Source organism: Carassius auratus, unplaced genomic scaffold (assembly GCF_003368295.1).
Source record: "Carassius auratus strain Wakin unplaced genomic scaffold, ASM336829v1 scaf_tig00014308, whole genome shotgun sequence".
Taxonomy (NCBI): Eukaryota; Metazoa; Chordata; class Actinopteri; order Cypriniformes; family Cyprinidae; genus Carassius; species Carassius auratus.
In genome coordinates this window covers 909,241-930,863 of record NW_020524488.1, presented here as the reverse complement: position 1 = coordinate 930,863, position 21,623 = coordinate 909,241, and the positions used below count along the sequence as shown (strand labels likewise).

General features: G+C 36.7%; 1 protein-coding gene across 1 annotated transcript in view; it reads right to left on the bottom strand.

Annotated features, from left to right (window-relative positions):
• The window catches only part of LOC113074336 (unconventional myosin-Id-like), a 60,366-nt gene that overhangs the window by 25,487 nt on the left and 13,256 nt on the right, over positions 1–21,623 (bottom strand). Inside the window, exons 2-16 of the mRNA XM_026247160.1 lie at positions 20,070–20,278; positions 18,886–18,979; positions 17,261–17,426; positions 16,326–16,379; positions 15,906–16,001; positions 14,893–15,009; positions 14,592–14,795; positions 13,858–14,003; positions 13,635–13,749; positions 13,336–13,506; positions 6,873–6,943; positions 5,896–5,970; positions 5,655–5,787; positions 4,928–5,094; positions 3,601–3,808 (exon numbers count right to left, since the gene is read on the bottom strand). Of these exons, the coding sequence (XP_026102945.1) occupies positions 3,601–3,808; positions 4,928–5,094; positions 5,655–5,787; positions 5,896–5,970; positions 6,873–6,943; positions 13,336–13,506; positions 13,635–13,749; positions 13,858–14,003; positions 14,592–14,795; positions 14,893–15,009; positions 15,906–16,001; positions 16,326–16,379; positions 17,261–17,426; positions 18,886–18,979; positions 20,070–20,278 (2,026 nt within the window). The remainder of the gene's footprint in view (positions 1–3,600; positions 3,809–4,927; positions 5,095–5,654; positions 5,788–5,895; positions 5,971–6,872; positions 6,944–13,335; positions 13,507–13,634; positions 13,750–13,857; positions 14,004–14,591; positions 14,796–14,892; positions 15,010–15,905; positions 16,002–16,325; positions 16,380–17,260; positions 17,427–18,885; positions 18,980–20,069; positions 20,279–21,623) is intronic.

Sequence of the window (21,623 nt, the reverse complement as noted above, 5' to 3'; positions counted from 1 at the left end):
GCGTACATTTCACAAAAACCTATAGTATGACATGACAGGCAAACAATGGAAAAAAGACCCAGTTGGCCATGCTGATTAAAACAAAAATGCTTCGTTTTTCTATAAAACAGTGTTCACTTACCACTGCAATCTGACATAGCAAAAGGAAGAAGATGCTGCAGAAAAAGATCTGAGTAAAAACAAACAATCCTAGAGGAGGCATAAGGGAATTATTGGAGAAAATATAGGAGATTTATACAGGGAGTCTGACATCTCTGTGCATTGTGTTTGTTTGCCTGTTTATATTTTCAGAAATTAGTGATTCAGAGAGCTCCTCTCACAGCAGAAACCACAACTAACATGGCAGATGATGTGGATGCTGGGGCTTGAATGTATTAAATAATAATTAAAAGGGAGGAAATTCATGAATAATGTAGACACTCAATGTTCTTGTTTTGCGCCGCAGATCTGATTTGCTTCAAATTGCCTCCATTCAAAACCACATCTTGCTGATGAACTGAACATAGGGTCAGACAACGAGAGACAGCAAGGCATCTTGCAACTGCCCAAAGCAGCTCTCTGGCAGAGCAGAGGATCCTGGGTATTTTTATCACCTACGGGAGAAGCGCTAACGCGTAACGGCTTAGAAATGACTGGAGTGAGGGGGTGGAGGCAATGACACAGAAAAATGGCTGGGAATCTGCGAAGGAGTGGTGGGGCGAGACAAGCAGGAAATCAGTGAGGAGAAAGTGGGAGGTGAAAAATAACTGATTGAGGGATTGTGGGTTCTTTTGGTTTATGAGCTTAAAAAAAGATGAAAGATAAATGCTTCCCCATGCACTGACAAATGAGAGACATAGAATAATTCGAAGCAGAACTCAGAGGCCTACAAACAAGTAGATACATAGAGATGAGCAGTAGCATTTTTAGACTGGGTTCACTGGTGGCCTTTGGCACAAATGTTGGAACCACTGGCAAAACTGGCAGGCTTGACATAAGTCAAACTAGTCTACCATATGCTGATAAAACCTTAAAGGTCCCGTTCTTCGTGATCCCATGTTTCAAACTTCAGTTAGTGTGTAATGTTGTTGTTAGAGTATAAATAATATCTGTAAAATTCTAAAGCTCAAAGTTCAATGCCAAGCAAGATATTTTACTTAACAGAATTTGCCTACATCGAATGACAAGTTTGGACTACATCCCTCTTCTTCCTTCATTAATGACGTCACTAGAATAGTTTTTTGACTAACCTCCGCCCACAGGAATACACAAAAAAGGGGGCGTGGTCTTGTTGCGCTCCGACGGAGAAGAGGAAGAGTTGCGTTTGTGTTTGTCTCCATGTCGTGGAAACACTGCTATTTTCATCTCGGAGTCCAATCACCTTTGTTTGGCCTTCCCAGGGACGCTTTAAATTTATGTTTAACTCGGTTCCCGAAAAATTATAATCCACATGTAAAACTATGTGCAGCACATTTTGCTGAGGACAGTTTCCTCAATCTCAATCAGTTTAATGCCAGATTCGCACAAAGATTATTCTTGAAAGATGGAGCAGTTCCCTCTTTGTCTGAAGAAGGCGTTGTTTATGGACCACAACCGGTAAGTGTATTTTATTATTTAAGTTGGTACGTTTCTGTAACAGTTTCTGTAACTTATTACACAAAGGGCAACGCTGTTTAGCTTTGTTAACTAGATGGATCATGCGCATCTCATCAGTAAAGGCGTTCTGTGATTAGAAGTACATCTCCAGCACGTGCATTCAGATCAGTATTGCCAGGTTTTCAAAACAAATCCTTCCAACTTGCTTCTCAAAACTATTCCAAAACTAGCCCAATCGCGTTTCCAGGAGGGCAGCATGCACTAAGCTGCTGTCGAATCACAACACAGGAACCACTGGCACAATCAGAACTCGTTACGTGTTTCTGAAGGAGGGACTTCATAGAACAAAGAAGACATCAGCACGTTTTTATGACAGTGAAAACAGCAGTATACAGATAAGTGAATTGTGTGAAAAATGCTGTCTTTGTTTTACACGCGAAACATGAACACATGATATATTGCACACTGTAAACACAATCAAAGCCTTAAAAAACACAAAAAACATGACCTTTAAAGCCTTAAGACACAAATGTGAATGTTTTAATGTTTAGGGACAACCATAAGCTGTTTTTTTAGTGCAAAATGACACATTAGGGCCCTCTCACTCACAGAAGATCGACATAGGTGATATTAGCTCGACTGGGATGCTCAGTTATTGCCCGGAGGTATACAATGCGATTAATACACTGACAACATTCCCACAAATAAGTTCTCGATAAAGGGTAACCTCTGATAAGATCTCTTGAAATAGCAAATAAGATCTTGCAATAGGGGAGTGTTAAAAAAACCTAAAAAACACTCAATGCACAGACAGGAGCTGACAGAATATATGCTTTGATTTCTATTAACTGTCAGTCACTGAAGACAGTAAAACGAGAGGGGGGAATATACACTAAGGATCCACAATCATTTTGTGTGACAGTGAAATGACACTGGCAGTCAATAAATCTGCCATTCAAAGTATTCTCATGCTTCTGAGGAAAAATAAAGGTAGAAAACTCCTTAAAAAAATACCACAAAGTAACATGTGTTGTGTATTTACACAGACAAAATAAGAAAATGCTGTGGGGTGGAGGGATTTGGGTGCCATATTGTTTTACTGTTGCCTTGTTGTTCAGTCTGCTGTGGTGTGAGGACTGTTGTTGAAAAGTAATGGTGTCAATGAATCACAGGAACGCAGGGTGGTGCGGATATGGCACCTTGCTGTCTCTGAAGCTGATTAAGTGCATGCATGAGTGTGTGCCGTAATGAAGTTTTAAGAAAATCCTGATAAGATTTCATTTTTAATTTGGAATTTCACCTACACTATCATTCAAAAGTTTGTGGTCAGTAAGATTATTTTTTTAAATACATTTATTCAGTAAGCTATATTAAATTGATCAATGTTCGATGTTGTTCTTTTGATATTTCTATTCATCAATAGTATCATCAAAACAACAAATAAATAAATACAACAGAACAACTTTTTCAACAATGATAAAAAGAAGAAATGTTTCTTGAGCAACAAATCAGCATATTAGAATGATTTCTGAAGGATCATGTGACTCTGAAGACTGGAGTGATGGCTGCTGAAAATTGAGCTTTGCTATTACAGGTGTAATTAACATTTTAAATATATTATAATATAATTATTATTTTTTTAATTGTAATAATATTTAGGGTTAGGGTTAGGTTAAATACAGTATTTTTGTCAGTAAAATACTGTTTTTATTGTATTTTAATCAAACAAATGCAATTTTGGTGAGCATAAAACAATTTTCAATGTTCAACATTTTAGTGATAGTAACTAACTTTACTTTTTTGAGTATTTTTGTCAATTTCCAAATACAAATACTGCTTTTTGTAAAATATTTTGCTTCAAAAGTATTATATATTTTCTCATAAAATAATTCACACTGATCTGATCTATTTGTTATATCATGCAAGGACATTAATTTATCCAAATAGCCACTGTATATGTTCATGTAAGTAAAAAGCAAGCCTAAGCTACACATAACAAACATGTCTGAGGTGTTGAGCTCGAACCTTCTGCAGAAAGATGATGATCCTCTTCACCTTCTCTGCCCTCTGCTCCTCAAGGCTGAAGATGGTTCGAGGGGTGCGAATGAACACTTTGGTCTTGCCGTAGGCCACGTCGTGTTCAAATCCACAACTTTGCAACAGACGTTTCACAGCCTCTTTATCAGACGGCAGGTCATGGTTGGGCCATGTGATGTCGGAGATCATCTTATACCTAAAATGTGAAAAGGAAATGAGAATGTTTCAAGGATAGAGCAATACCTCATATTGCTATTTATAAATATCTACATTTATTAAACTGTTTTATATTTGTATCATTATTAGTGTTATTATAAAATGTAAACAGGAAAGAAAGAGTTATATAGAATCAATAAAAATCAGACTAAACAATTCTTTCATCAATGTAATTTTACACATTAATATAGGCTTTAAGCACATGTTATCCAATCAGAATACAGAGTATGAACTATCAGTTTCATAACAAGCATTATATAAGACAATGGGTGCTTATTTGGGAGCGATGTTAGGCCAGACCGTTTAGATCAAATCCTCATTTGTCCAGTCTCGCCTCTAAGTAGAACATTATATTCCATGCACATCTGCAATCGTGACAGACACACAAATCACTCCTGTGAGTGCTGTTAACACTGCATTCTCGATTAGATGAAATTCAGTCTAACTTCTCCAAAGCGACAGACAACTCAGGTGTTGAATCTCATCAACTCATCAAATTTGTGGCAAGTGTGTTTCACTTTTGAAGTTTTTTAGGGGACTACTTGTTTTGGGCAAAATACAGAGGCCTCAGACACACTTAGGACACTTCATCTTAAAGAAAACTGAGATTTCAGGAGACTATCTTATGGGTTTTTTCTCAAGGATTATGGTCCCTATATATCGAGAATCATTGTATATTGAGTGACACAGTACAATGTACTGTATGCTCTACTTACTCTCAAGGCTTTTGAAAAAGACTCTTGCACGTCATTGTTACATAAAACCCTTTAGCAATTATAACACTTGGTGAAAAAGGGACTCCAGAGGATGACAGCTTTCACACCAACAGACGTTGCATAAGATCTTCACAATCTGATGGATCAATCTGTTGTTTCAGATGTCACTAGCAACCAAAGACGCAACAGTCTCACACAAGCTGTCACAAGAGCAATTGTTGAATAGGCATTAAGAGTTGCAATTCATGAGCTGAATGAGCTGTCAAATCATGCAGAACATCAAATAAAAAGTATTGAAACATAAAATAAAAATAAATTATTAAAAAAAAACTTTGAAATTGACACACGTTGGCCACACAAATGGAAAAACGTAGTATGTTCACCTCTGAAGGAACCGAGGGTAGATTTGTCGGTTAGCAAAACCAGCTCGTCGCACCCGGACGTTCTCCAGGAGGCCCAGGTACTCCGCTTGGTGCTTGCAGCGCTCATGCTCAAACAGTAGCGGTGACTTAACATCATTCGGCTTTATGCAACGCACGTAGTACGGCTCCTATACAAACCAACAGAGGGTGATGGTGAGTGTGCATCTATAAAGTGCAACAGTGGCAACAAACCTTTTCAAAAGCCTTCTCACTAGGAACCCCTCTGATGAACAATTATTTAAATAATTAGTTGAAATAATGCTGATGGCTTCAACAAAAGCCATTGCAATTAATTGCCAAACAAAGTAGCTTCAAAGGCTTATAAAAATAAAATCAATTCTCCTGGAGAAAATAAATGGGATTTTATTCTGAAACTTGACTGTTGCACTAAATGGTGTTCTGGAATACTTGACTGGTTATTCACAGCCTTCTGCATGAAACTATTTTTTATAATGATGGATAAACCATGCATTTTGACAGGTTACTCAACTTCCAACACTAGTTTTGCTATTTCATCTCACATAAAACAAAATTAACTGAAATCAATACTTAATGTCTATATTATATTTATTTTGTAAGTTGCCTTGTAAAAAGCCTAATAATATGCATTTGTTGGTCATTATCGCAATGAATTATCACACATACAGTTCAGTCATGGTCTACACAAAAATGCTTCAAACACACCCACCTTGCTGGCCAAGTTCTCCACAAGAGAGATCATGGAGTTTTTGAAGAGCGTGGCAGCAGTCAGGGGTCGTTTGGTGACCTCTGTGATCCTCAGCTTGCCCTCTGGCCACATGACTTTCAGCACAGGGTTTGAGCTGTGAAACATGGAAGGAGAAAGACAGATATAATTCAAGGATGTTGTCTGACATCTGGCAGGTATATGCAAATAAGACTGATGGGATATATTTTATTTTAATACAGACCTGTTGTAAAGTAACCTCTTGAAATCCTGAAACAAGGTGTCCTTGTTCTTGTCAATAAACCCTACAACAGAATAACTGAAACAAAACACACAACCACACCAACTGAATTACACAAATATACAAGGATAGTCTGCACAAGGAAAATTTCAGACTTAAACATGCCATTGCTTTTTTGTGTAAATGTATAAGTGATAACGTATACATTTTTAAATGCAGACATACTGTGAGGTATGAGGTTGGAAATCAATGCAATGCTTTTATTGCAGCCATCGGCCCACATTATTTCAACTCATTTTTTTTTTTTAAATAATCATGTTTAACCATGTTTTACCCTATTGGAAAAATGAATGCAAGAAATATTTCTGCAACCAAGGCTGATGAAAAAGTGGGCAGACATTGCACTTCAAACTTCAAACGGCTTACTTGAATAAGATAAATATTTTATCATTTTAAAAATTGATTTAACCCTGATCTAAATATGAGTGTTATAGTAAATGCTCAAGCCTCCTTGGAGATTAGCAGTATTATAACTGACAGTAATAAGAACTCTGGTTCCTTTATTGAGAATATATAATTTTAGATATCCTTGCCCTACCCATTTCTCTCTTTCTCTCACACACACAAAGGACTCTGAACATCAACCAGGCGTTTCAATGTGGTGTCACATCACACCTACACCCACAGAACTTTACGAACTAACAGACAGCCTGCAATCTGGCAAACTGCTGAAGTGAGAAAATGAAACTGCATTCACATTCGGAATCATCTTGTTTTGGTAACTTGCATTTACATAATTCTAAGTGAATAATATGCTTGCATCATTCAAATGTTTATTTACCAAACCTTTCCAAATCCAATCTGTGCCCAAGGGAAGAACTAGATCTCTTTCTAGTTAAGCCTTCTGTGGGTTGCTAACAGTGATTTTTTAATTGCAGCATTTAGGGCTTATGGTGCAAAACAGCAGAGAGTGCACTTACGCCACATCTCCGGCATAATGGCGGATGCGGAAGTCTCTGTCAAACTGCAGGTTTTTGTCCGTGGGGGAAAGCTGTGAAGATAGAGAAGGGAAATTAGAGGGGTTTTTTTAAACAGAAAGTAGACTTTCGAAATAACGCTTAGAAAGCAACTGCAAATTTTTCCAGGAAACAAGCCTGCAAAAGTGCACCAGTTTCACAGAAAAAGCGAGGCAGCTCAAAGACTTGGAGGGAGCATCTAAGTAACTCCGCGATTATGAGAGATGGATGAGATGCGCACTTCTATCAAGCATAGGACAGTAGAGCTTTAAAAGCTGTACGGAAAGAAGTTCAGTGAAATACTGTAAAAGAGATGAGCCCTTTAAATGACACAATTTAGTTTTGAGTAGCATGTGTAGCTACTTTAATGATAAATATAAAACGGATATTTCTTGACTATTTCTTGCTATGCAACCAACAGCCTAAACATACAGTTATATGAATATTTTACCTGCTGGGAGAATTGCTAGTTCCACTTGATTAATTAAAGCAATGTTATTAATAATATTAATAAAAGCAACTATTTACTGAACAGTAGTGTATTTTGTCTTATTGCAGTTGCCAGTCATGCTATTTCTTCCTAATTTTTAAGAAAACGTATATTTATTTATTTATTTTTTAACAATTTAAACGATGAAAGATATATATATATATATATATATATATATATATATATATATATATATATATATATATAGATAGATAGATAGATAGATAGATAGATAGATATACTGTAAATATATAGATATATTTTTAATGCATTTTTTAATAAATTATTTTGTTTATAAATCAGTTCTTAAATGAATGCATTTCTAAATAAATATATAGTTCACAGTTAATTATTACTACTATTAATACTGTTATCTATCTTCAAGTAATCTAAAATACCCATGTGTTTGATAATGCATACATAAACTAGCCTTTAAATATATTTTAAAAAAACTAACTCAGTGGTAAAATTAAACTCGCTCTAAGGCCCTGTTATCAGTGCCAGATCACTGTCCTCCTTGAGAAGCTTCTGTATGCCATGTGAGGGCAGCTAGTGCAGTTATATAAGACTCACTGTCATTCATAAAATACAGCAGTGACATCAAAGGCAAGCAGCCTCAGCTCTCATTAAGATGCAGAATGCTGCTGATCCACTGTATGAACAGGAATGCCTGTTTCTGCGGATTTAAGCAGAACAAAACAATTAAACTATGTATCCTTCTAGCCATAAGCCATCATATGCCCACACAGCATATTAATTAAAGGATTTACTATCAGTAAGTTTTAGGGAGCTTTTGTGTCACAGTCTCTATTGAGGTAGACGCCAGCATTTCTATTCTATGTCGGGTGCCAGTTTATGGGTCTCTGTTTGGTTTGTCTACGTGGTGACTCACTCAGCTCATTTGAACTGCAATACAGATAAAATGGCTCTCTAAGGGAATGAATGAAAAGCTACTATCTCTACCAGAGAGGACAAACTCTGAACACTTCATCTGAAGTGTGATCATGTGACACTGAAGGCTGGAGTAATGCTTTGCCAAGGAATACCTAGTATTATTAGATAAGATTAAGCCACCAACACTGCTGCCCTAAAGCATTTTTTGCCATGTTTACAACTTTTATTTGTACAATCTGGATTCAAACTCACATCATCTAAAACGTTTGGGTCCACCTGTGCTAACCTCTAGGCCACAGTTAGTGGCCTAGAAAGTGTTTTATTGTCCAGACACATTTAATCCTGGATCCTGCTGGTCGCACAGATGCCTCCCTGCCCTCGTACTCCAAGCTTTATTCTCACCCCCCAGGACCACACCATCCTGTCTAACACCTGTTCTTCTCAATACAGAGCATTGGTTAAGCCAACCAAACAAATACATTAATGGCAATGGCACCTGCCAACGAAGCCAACAATAGCCAGGTATCCAAATCACAGTGGACTCTAGACATTTAGATAAAACCAAGAGGCCAACATAACACAAAACTTTGAAAACATTTATTTGGGTTTATAACAAAAAATTATAATAATGAAATAATAATCCTTGCAACTATTTTTATCCAGCATGATCGTGTGTTCTCTGTGTGACAGTCGGTCCATGTGAATTTAATGCTTTAAACTTTAAAACTTGTGATTTCAAATGATGCTGCGCTTTATGCATTTCCCCACTGTCATATTCATGTCATTTTCACTGTGTGCTGTATTTAAAATGAGTGTTACCTTGGCTTTATTTGAAAAATATGATTCCCAAAGCACACAAACTTACCAGAATACTGAGTGCCCTGTTGGTTACAGCGGTTACTTCCTTTTTAATTATATTGATTAAATATTTATTTATTTGTGAAAAATACTTTGTCATCTAAAGTATGTTTATTTTACACATTTATTTTTTAATCCATTGTCAAATGATTGTCAATTGTCAATGCTCGTCACTGTGGGAATTCACCAATTATCCTGTAACATAAATGCTAACTGTGTGTCAGTGCTTCACACGTCACCACAAAAAAAATGCAATTACTTCCACTAAGATACAAACAAGTCATGATCTCTTCCTAATGAACAGTTCTGCAGAAGAGAAGGTCACAGTGGCTAGCGGAGCTCTTCTCCAGGAACAGAAACCAAAAGGCTAATTGGCTGGTTGCTTCGGCCTACACAAGCCTGATCGGATAATGAGCCTGCCCTTGACTTCACACAACCAGGCATCCATGCACTCCCATGGCAGCATCCGCTCGCACAGCCACACCTGTAATCGGCACGTGATGAAGAGAGGGAAAACAAAGGGTGGGGGAACTGGGATCAAAGAGAAGAACAGGAGTAAGGAACGAAGCCCCCGATGCTTACCACTAGACAGCCGCTTGTGTCAGCAAATAACAGTTATTAAAAGCTGATGGGAAAAGAAACATTTTATAACACACATCTGGAAAGATCAAAGTCATTTTAAGGGTGCGATGAAAATGTGTAAAGCACGGAGAACACACAAAGCCTGTGAGGCACATGAAGGAAGACGTAAACAAGCCGATAAAGCACAGAAGGCGAAAGTGGCTATAAATTAAGCACATTATTGAGATAGATAAGGCAGCTCGAAGCTAGATCTGCCATTAAATCTGATGTTTTAATCTTAGATAAAACATATACCATGTAAACAGACTGAGGCAAACTCTTTATTCAAACAATTTAGGCATTTGCCATCCAAGTAAAGTTTTTCTTTCAAGACACTGTAAGAGGGAAAATTGTTTTGTATAGGGGAATCAAATCATCTCCAGCATGAGAAAAAATGCTGAACTTTCATAACATGAATGAATGTAATTTTTAAATACATTTAAATACAAAACAGTTACTTTAAATTGGAATGACATTTTGCGATATTCATGTAGTTTTTCTCAAATTAATGCAGCCTTGGTGAGCATAAGAGAGTGCAGTATTTTACATAACATGTTTGTATTTCTATTCTACATGAGTCTGATTAGTCACAAACCTTTCCATGATTTTAAGTTAAATTAAAATGTTTATTTACAGAATGTTTTCAGAATAAATGTGCAGAAAGTGTTACAATTTATTGCTCTCCCCCATTTAAAATTAAACATCTATACTGTAGAACCTATTTATAATCACTAGAATCCACAAATCATACATACAATTTTAATTGAAAAGTCCAAAAAGAGTGAATTAATGAACGCTGGCACTATGTACTGTATATCCAGTGCAGCTTATGGCAGAGCAAGTTTCACATTTCCTGTGAAGTCCTAAGTTAAGAGAAAAGAACTACAGAAAAAGAACTCCAATCCACAGAGCATACATTTCACACTTGAGATCAACCAAGGGTAAAAACTCCCCTCTTAAACCAAGACTGCAGAACAAAAGAGCAAAGCGAAATAGTCACACACACACACACACACACACACACAAAAAACACTACAACAAAAACTTTTTCTTCACATGAGACACAGCCACAGACTTTTAACAAGCAACTATAAATTACAGTATGCTGTTAAAGTGGCCTGCATATTTTGTGTCTTCCAGAGAGGATGTGTATCAAACATGCTTTGAAACATCTCAGAGGTGGCTATGAAAGACGAAAGTGTCACAGCCTAGATCAAATATATGTGATATATTAGCGAGCTTTCCTTATCCGTCTCCCCCTACCGACTCATCACTTTCTCTTTCATATGCTCATTTGGCATGTTAAATTTAGCAAGAGTAGCCTTTACATAAATGGGTTCGCCATATCTTAAACATATACTATGAAGTGGATACAGGTATGGAGATTTTTGTGCTTGTGCGCAGCAGGAGAAATACACATCATCTATCTAACTAAAGGCCTGAGATTCATCCACAGTGAGGAGTCATCCTATGCATTACAAATGAGCTCTGAAGGACACTTATTCTTCCTGCATCCAGGGAAACTTTTGATTATTCACACAGCCTGAAGTGGGGGGATTATCATGGGGGCAGGTGATACCTGCTCACTCCCCCCCCCCCCCCTTTCGATGTAAATGCAGAATGTGTGACAGAATCTGAGCACATTTTGATAAAGTCAAAGCTAAATTCACCCTCAGCTGGGTCTGTGCCCAGGGCACTGCACGAAGGGCTGGTTAGTGTCTAGAGATCCTGTCTCTCTAGAGCTCTGCAAGGTGGGTCATGTTTACACTTTCTTTCGTTTACTGATTTTTTCTATTTTTATCTCGGCCTGTCTCCATTCATAACTCTCCCACTCCCTTTTCAATTTCGGACACTTTGCCAAGACCAAGACACTTTTTCCATTGGCTGCCAGTGACATCACCAAAGGCTCAGCACTGAGAAATACTGGAGGACGTTTTTTCACGGACCATTTATGCCTCCCTGTGTTGGTTTAGAGTAATGCATACAATTCAGTTAAAAGCGTTGCTCAGAATTGCATACTATCATAGTACTATTTCTAATTCTATAGTAGGTTCACTATGAAAAATAAATAACACCTGAAAGACTTATTAGATTAGCAAAAATCTGCATTTTCAACAAAGAAACTGATTAATCCTACTCCATTAGGTACTGTAGCCTGCTGGTTAAAAATTGGGGTCAGTAAGATCTTTTTTCTAAAGTAATCACTTTTATAAAGCAAGGATGCAATAAATTGACCAAAATTTAATTAATAACATTTTATTTGGGATCCTTTATAAGCATCAAAGTTTCCACCAAAATATTAATCAGCACAACTGTTTTTAACAATGATAATAAAAATAATTCTGAAGGATCACGTCACAATAGCCGTGTTTGCATGAACACTTTTTGTTTCAAATGGAATGAAATCATTCTGACTAATGAATCCGAACACAGTGTTTACTTGAACACTAAATGAAGTTCCGAATGTAGGTTCGGGACGAGCCTAAACATTCACTCCAGCCAAACATCATAATGAGCCTATATAAGCAGCAGTCACTGCACCGTCCCAGCAACAATTTTTCTGGCATCCCTCCACCTCCCTATCTCCTCCTCTGTTTCTGTAATTCTCCTCTATGTAGTACTGCAAATTGGGGGGGGGGGTCTCAAGTAAAGCTTCGGGTTCGAGCCTCCATCAAGGACAGCAAGCCAAGTTAATTAACTATTAACCATCAGGACTGGATGGGCAAGCGATCTCATGATATAAAGTGATCGCACATTTATATGTCACAAGCTTTTAATCAGATTTAATCTTTTGACATTTACACACTGCACAAATATACAGAGTTTCCCGCTGTTTTTGCATATCATCCATCCTCCCTTTCCTTCTTTGGAAAAGCAGACCTAATATTGATCTATTTCAGGTCCTAATTAGGAGACGACAAGCACATGATGATTTGTGCAATGATGCTTATATTAATCAAGCAGTAAAAACGCTCATTCCCGCTCAAAAAACAAGACACCTGCAAATGAGAGTTCGAAGCAAACACTTCTGCACCATGTTATCCTGCAGGACTTTACAGATGATGAGTGGAAAGAGAATTTTTGATTGACCCAACAGTCATTCATTATATCCAACAACAACAACAGCAGCTTGTTCTGTGCATCATGCATCATTACGCCATTTCTACATCAAGGCACGTGCGCAAAACTTTCCATTTTTGGTTTTGATCCGATCAAGTGTTTTAACATATCCTATAGAATGGATTAGAAAAGGTTTATCCCACACCCAATTTCAATCGGTTTTGGCATTTTTATTCTGCTAAATTTCAGAGCATTTTAATTCAGATTGGACTTTTAAACCAATTGTAATCTGAATACAATGCTCCATGTAAATGCACTTACTGAAGAATCGAGTGATGGCTGCAGAAAATTCAGCTTTACATCACAGAAATAAACAACATTTAAAAATATATATTAAAGCAAAACTTATATTTTAATAATATTTCACATTATACTGTACAGTATTTTTGATTTTTTTAAAAAAGCATCCTTTGGTAATTACTTGGCATGTGTTATTTTCAATACCTTGCGGCTGGTGTAGTGGGCATGTTTTGCCAGTTTTCCGTTGAGAGCCTGCAGGAGCATCTCATCCGTCACCTTCCCCACATTCATGCATGCCTCATCCAGGACTGCAAAAATTCCCTTATGCTGCTCTTCCACCAGATCCACGATGATCTGATTGTTGAAGTAGTCAATCTGTTTTCATGAACACACAAACACAAATCACAACAAAGCTTATTTAGTTATTGCATTAAAGTCTTTTTGTATAATATAAACAGTAAAGATGTGAAACGTTTGAGAAGAAACAATCAAATTAAACCCACATGTTTCCAGGGGATGCCCTCTCTTTGATACTCTTCTTGCTCTTGTTTTAACACCAGCTGAATGAAGAGCTGCTGTAGTTTCTCATTACAGTAGTTTATACAGAATTGCTCGAAGCTGGATAAAAAAGGAAGAAATTGGAGAGACAATAATTATTCTAAACAGAGCAGAACAATATATCCAACTAAGATCCTCATATCTGTATGGTAAAGCAGATGCACTCACCTGTTATTCTGAAAGATCTCAAACCCATAGATGTCCAGGACACCAATGACTGTGTTCTTCCCATGAACCTTGGCATCATAGTTTTTCACCTCAATGACGTCATTGATTTTTCCCACAATCCAACTGAAGAGCCGCTCATAAATGGCCTGTGAGAAGCACATATAGAAAATTGGTGCATGAAGAAACGTAGATGCGAGTAGTTTAGTCAATTAAGTTTGTCATGGCCAAGATTTTATTGGAATTCTACAGCTACAAAGAGATTGTTTCCATAGCAGCCAAAAAAATGTTTTTGAAAAAAGACTCTTATGCTTACTATGGCTGCATTTATTATCACCAAAAACAATATGTAAAATGTTATTACAACTTAAACTTAATTCAAATATTTGCTTATTTTGTATAAACCATGATCATTTTTGCAAGAATATTTGATGAAAAAAAGTTCAAAAGAATACCATTTATTTGAAACTGATTTTTTTTGTAACATTATAAATGTCTTTACTGTCCCTTCAGATCAATTTAATGTATCCTTGCTGAATAAAAGTCTACTTGTTTTTTGTACTTACCCTTTTTTTGTACTTAACTTACAAGCGTTCAACAAATAATACAAATTATTCAGGGCCTTTAGAAGTTTTAATTCAGATGTTGGCATGTAGTTCACATGTGCAATTTTTTGGTCCAGCAGTTTTATTTACAGCTGTGTTACCACAGTTTTGGTAATGAGTCCCAATTCATACCTTGGCCAAAGCATCACGGCCATAACTGGCCTCTTGATGAGTGTGCTGTTTGTCAATGACATCACGGCCGGTGGCCACAGTGCGATAGAGCAGAGCTTTTTCTACATTTTCATCTTTGGTGGACAGCAAATCCGCCAGAACTGACACAAGCTTAGGGTTCTCAATCAGAGTCACATCTCCATCACTTCCAAACTTTAGATTCCCCTGGAAAGATCAAATAATTAATCGATCAATGAGTTTGGGGTACAAAAACTAGCTGCAGTTAATGATACTTTTTAAACAAGCTTAGGAAATACTAAACCAGATGCAAGATGGTAGCCAGGATCTTGTAGGCCGTCTGAATCTCCTCTGTAGTGAATCCAATGACCTTCATGGCATCAGCGACAGCTTTAAAATCAGCACTGTCATTTATAGACGACTGCAAGATTGAAAAGACAATCTAAGTTTGTGAGTTAAAGTCAAAAACTACAGATCCTGAAACATTAGATAAAGTTAAAACATCATCTTCCTGACATTGCTTCTAATTCTTGACATATGCTATTAATTCAGCTATAGGGATAACAGGCTATTTTGTCTTCACCTAAATGTAGACTGGCTAAAAGCCCTTCATTTTTTTAGTAAAGCTAAATCAGTGCTTTGGAAATGGGAGGTCATTAAACCTAATATTACATTCACATCTAATTTATAGCGGAGCAATTAAAAGCAGAAAACCGCTGACACAGCAACTCAATCCCTAGGCTTCCTAAAACAGAAGCGCAACACTAAAAACGCTAATTATTCTGGCATGCTTATGGCTAACAGCTCCTGCAGAGAAACACTGATTTCATACAGCAGGAAATTTTTGCAGCCACAGTCGTGCTGGACAGAGTGTGAAGTTTAGCCAGCATGTACACCAATAAAAGACTTGGGAACTGGCATGAAATGTTCAAAGCACTCCAGGCTGTTTGTTTCAGACCTCTGTAAGCTTAACAATCCAGGCTGTTCCATGACGACACCTTGTTTTTGCTCTCAATTTGTTTTTGTGCACACTCATTAAACTCCCTGCAAGAAGCAATGCAACAGTGCTCACCTCTTGACTCAACAGGCTAAAGAAATGAGGCAATTGCAAATAGGTTTTAATAACCCATAAACAACTATAATCAAATTCCCTGCACATCATGTGTGATTGCTCAGCATTGGTTTTATTTTCCAGATATTCCAAAGGTGTTGAGATCCTTTATGATGTTTGTAAAAACCCAACACAATTTTTCATATAATATTGCACAGACTTTACCACCCATAATGGTCTCTTTTCATTTGTAGACGAAACAATACCTTTATATGGCCTCCAACTTTTATGTAGGTGTATGCTGCGGGGTCTTTTTGAATGTGCAGGGACCGCAGCTGAGCATCTGGAGCTCCTTTCACCAGCTGAAAAATACATTTAAAAACACCTTTGACTTTCCCCACGGGATCATTTCTCCTGTGTTGATATGGAGAAGCATGTAAATTATAGTCTTGATAAAATGGATGGCAGAGCATTAAATATCAAATGAAATTGTTCTGATGTTTTGCACATGTTTTGAAGCAACAGGACATTATTTTGCGGGAGCAATAAAAGTGAAAGATGATTGGGCTTTGAAGGCTCTGACAGGGGACTCATAAACACATGGTTGGTCGGATTTTTCTGGTGTCTGGAACGGCTGGTAAAACAAAAACAGCTTTTTCATGTCTTGAGGTGAGTGCTTCATTCACCTGGTAGAAAGAGTGGAAACTCCTCTCTCCTTCCTGCTGAAAAATGACTCGGGACTATGGAAGAAATAAAAAAGGTGTTAGATAAAGATCATATAAATGTAGTGTATAATATACAAACATTTCACATCCTCTCCAGCACACATTATATCAACAAGCATGACAAAAGTGGATGGTGAATGGCCAAGCAACATTTTCTGTATCATTGCCAGGTTGTCATGGGTTGTTGTCAGGGTATTGCTATGCAAAAGCGAGTTTTTTTTTTTATGCTTACAATAATGTTTTGTGTGTGTGTGTGTGTGTGTGTGTGTGTGTTTAATAAGTTACTAAACGGTGCCAGGTAATTTCTAGGTGGATGCCAAGGTGTTTTGGGTAGGGATGCCATGGTTTTATAGGTTGCTGGTAGGTGGCTGCTGCTGATTTCAAACTAGTTCAAGTCAAAAGAGCTATGATAATTTTATCCCTAACTATGGATAAGATTTTTTTAAATCATTAACCCGGAGTATAAGCAAAAGTAATCGCAAGCATCACTAATAAACAGTTGGAAACACTATACTCATGGATAATGCAAGAGAGTTGGGCTGCACGATTTTTATGTGCAGTTTTTCTGATAAAATCATTTTAAAATGATCACAATTTTAAAATAATTATTCAATTATTATTATTATAGTCCAAATTTAGAATTATACTTACAAATACTAATATTTACAGTGAAATGTTATTACTACATGAAACTATTATTACTACATGAACAAAATAAGAAATATTACTATTTTAATATTTTACTATAAAACAAAAATCAAGCATTAAATTGCAGCCTTTGGTGATTACTTAGTTATGATTAATCGTACAGCCCTATGAGAGAGTCACTTCTATTATTTTCTATACATTTTTTATTCATTATTTCAGCTTTATGGTCTCCTCTTCACCCCTCTTACCTTCTCAAGCAGGTAGTTGTTGATATGGCCACCAATGGGGTCTCCCTTAAAATCAAAGTTGATATCCATGTACTTGCCGAACCGACTGGAGTTATCATTGCGGTTTGTCTTGGCATTCCCAAAAGCCTCCAGGATGCAGTTGGACTTCAGCAGCATGTTTTTTACCCTGTATAAACACACTCTTTTCATTTCTACATGCATTTATTAGCCACTTGTGCATCAGTTTACCACTACAGCTAAACAAGTGTCAGTTTCAATATGAAGTTGATGGATCTGATTGCTCCTGACACTTACTATTAGAGTAAATGCACAAATCTGTCTGTATGAAGCCTTTACAAGCAAGTATATGTGATTATATCTGGCTATTTTAGTATGTATAATATCACCATGTCATATCCCAGCATGGCAGTTAAAAGTGTTTTTGTGGATGATAAATGAGGCCTGCTGCACGGGTCAGACCACAAAATAATCAGCATTGGTTCTCTTGCCGAAAAACCATGCATGACCTACACTGCACATTGAAGGAATGTGCCCCACTCAGTGCCTGACAAGCTGAAAAGGTCCTAACCCTACTGTTACAAGCCTGTCAGGCATTAAGCGGGACACTTTCCTCCGTTTTTTTTCAGCATCTTATAAAATTCCACTTTGCTTTTGCTTTGGACCTTTAGCACAGTGCTGCTCAACTTTTTTGCTTTAGGTATCCCAACAGCCCCATCAAAGATAATTATTTTTTTTATATATTTTATGGTCTTAATAATTTATTTCATTCATCATTAATATTTTATAGGTTTAACAAAGCAAAATCAAAGTCGTACTACCCTCTAAAACCAGCTTAAGTGCCCCCTCAAGTATATGTTATCCTGGTTGGAAATCACTACAAAAACTCCAATCAGTGATGGTGCCCCTGTGCTTTGGCATAACTTTAGATGTACTTCCTGGAAAATATTTTCCACTGATCAATGCCAAGTTTCCAAAGAGATTTAACCTTTAGTAAACAGAGAAAATAAACCATATCGTCCGGGTGCAATAACACTGATATGAGATAAGCTGATAGCACAAACCACTTCATTTGACAGTGGACAGTTGCAAAGCATGATTTTATTGTTTCTATTACTGCATAGTTAAAACAAAAGAATAAAGGTTATCACCATGTTGCTCAAGAGTGATATATAAAGATCTTTATGATTAAACAACATGCCCTGCATATTCATACACTGGGTGTTATATCATGCTCCACAATTTAATCAGAGATAAAGCAAAAAACATTGCAGAGTTTCTTGTCATTTATTTATCAAGTTTGACTTGGATCCGTCATATTTCAATTGACCCAGTTCTATTTTAATCTCTGACCTACATTTCACTTCTATCTCTCCCCATGAGGATCTGTATTATTTATATACTCACTATCATGAGAAATTTCACTTTGAAAATTGTGTTTTCTGTTAGTAGCAACTAAGCAGAGATTCATAAGATAATACAGCATCTACATAAAAAATATAAATACTGAAATGCTCAGAGGTTATTGATCGTGACATAAAGGAGGCATGCTATGCAGCATGGTCTTAATATGACTCATCGCTGCAGCAGTGAAGAGAAAGGAACAAAAAGGCTTTGGTTATACGTACCTCTCCACCTCTGCTCTTTGGTTGGGATTGGTGATAGCAGCAATATATTGCATAATATATTTACTAGCCTCCGTTTTTCCAGCTCCGCTCTCCCCTGCAAAGTTAACAAGCAGTTAGTATATAATAAACCGAAGTAACTAATTATAGTCATTACATTCTACAATGGAATTAAAAAATCTGAGACCACTAGAATTTTTTTTTGTCTATTTTGCATATTTTTTTAAATATAGAGGGCCGCAATGGAAATAAGCCAAGGGCTTTATTGTGTTTTTATCCTCGACAGTTTTTCTAAAGTGTATGGAATACTTGTATTTTGTACAGTTTTATAAACTTGTCAAATAATACTTCTATTTAACAGAGATGCATTGCATTACATCTGTTACCAGATCTGTTACAAATGTTACAAATAAATGCTTTCTAATAATCAGAGAATATATACGACAGTTTCCGCAAAAATATTGAGCAGCACAACTGTTTTCAACATTGATAATGATAAGAAATGTTTCCAGATCACCAAATCAGCATATTAGGATGATTCTGAAGGATCATGAGAAAGTGAAGACTAGAATAATGGCTGATGAAAATTCAGATCTTAATATAATAATAGTAAAAGCTATAATAATATATAATAAATAATTAATTATAACTATTTTAATCCATTTAAAATATATTAAAATAGATTCAGCTTTTTAATAATAGTAACAATTGTAACAATATTGCTGTTTTTACTGTATTTCAAAGAAATGGAGCCTTGGTCAGCATAAGAGACTACTTACAAAAACAACAACAAAAAAATCTTTTTGTGCAATTACATTACAGTTATAACCATAACATGCAATATTAATTATTAAATGTATCAAATATACATTTTACATGGTTGCTGGAAAAAGGGTGCAAACAAAATAATCCAAAGCTTCACTTTTCTTAGTTGTTAAGTATGGCCCTTAACCTATTTATTACACCTTTATTACACCTTACTCTTAATAAACAAACATGTTCCTCTGCTTGCCACAAGATGGCACCACATATACCAAATATTTGTGCAATGTAGTCACCACCTGTGGCCACTCACTGAATAATAATCAATGTTTCCTTATAGCATCAACATCTGAGTGGACCAGATTATTTCCCTTCAGCTATGTACCCCTTGATGGTGAGTCACAACACATACAGATATAGTGTACCTGAGATAACAATGCAAGTATCTTTGTTCCTCCTCTTCATGGCTTTATATGCAGCATCAGCGATGGCAAAAAGATGTGGCGGTCGCTCGTACAATTCTCTGCCTTTGTACTGCTCGATGGTGTCCCGTCCGTAAATGTTCATGGGACGGTAAGGGTTAACTGACACTACCACTTCTCCGATGTAAGTGTAGATACGACCCTTTTCAAACCTGCAGGCAGGAGAAAGACGAGCACATTGTTGATCTGCTATATTCACATTCATGGATAACACGGAATATTTATTTAACCATGTCTGTTTTAATTTGTTTAACAGATCTGTTTGGTTTGTGGTCAGTGTGGTTTTGTATAATCATGTTTTAGAGCTTTATGTAAAGAAAGGGCAGCTTAATGGATTATCTCTTTCAGGAATCAAAAGCAAATAAAAAGCACAGGATAGTCAAGGTCATGTTTCATGAGCTGTATAATCTGTTTGCACATTAATAAATCCTGCTCAAAATACCAACATGAATTTCTAGGCTTGTTAGTACTGAACCAGCACAATAATGATGTTGACTAGTCATTCAGAAAACGCAATGACTACAGTTTCTCCATACCCAACTCCTTGGTGACATAAAAGCTGGCTCAGGGGAACCTCACTTCCTTGTTTTTCCAAGCCTACCTGGGTCATGCCTAGAATAAGGCATCCTTTCTTCTCAACCTGTGGGTTTGCCAAGCCTACCTCAGCTCCATCCTGCCCCAGTCAGTGTGCTTAGAAGTTTGAGGCATGACCTCATAGTTTTTCACTGAACTATATTATTGCGGAGTACTGAAGCTCTGAATGGATCTTGGGTCTTTTAATTTTCAGGCTTCCAACTCAATTAAGTTCAAACATCCAGGTACATGTAAAACAGTTAGACTCAGTTAGTAGTATTAAGAACAGCTGCAATCCCCGGGGAGTATCTTATCTATGCCCTACAGAGCAGAAATGTACCATACAACTACATTCACACAAGCAAGTCACAGAAAGAGGCCTCAATTCCCTCAGGTCTTCTCACAAATACAGCAGGTATTCATTGAATTAACAGTGATCCTTTAAACCAGAATTAATTATTATGGACACACTCTGAAGTGTATATTAAATGGATTCAGTCAGATCCAAGTGTGCACTTGGTGTGCATACTTTGAACTGACCCAGTTTAAATCAACCAAAAATGAACATTTTGTGAACATTATGTCAACCTTTAGTTAGACTTCAATTTCAAATAAATGCTATTCTTTTGAACTTTCTAAATCATCAGAGAATCCTGATAAAATGTGTTTTATGTGACTGTACAACTGTTTTCAACATTGAAGAAATGTTTCTTGAGCACCAAATCAGCATATCAGAATGATATCTGAAAGATCACGGGAAACTGAAGACTGGAGTGATGGCTGCTGAAAACTGAGCTTTGCTATCACAGGAATAAGTCTTAAATTTTAAAATATGATTAAATAGTAATAATATGTCACAATATGAAACAAAATGTATGCATTTTTAATTAAACAGTTGCAGTTTTGTTGAACATAAGAGATCTT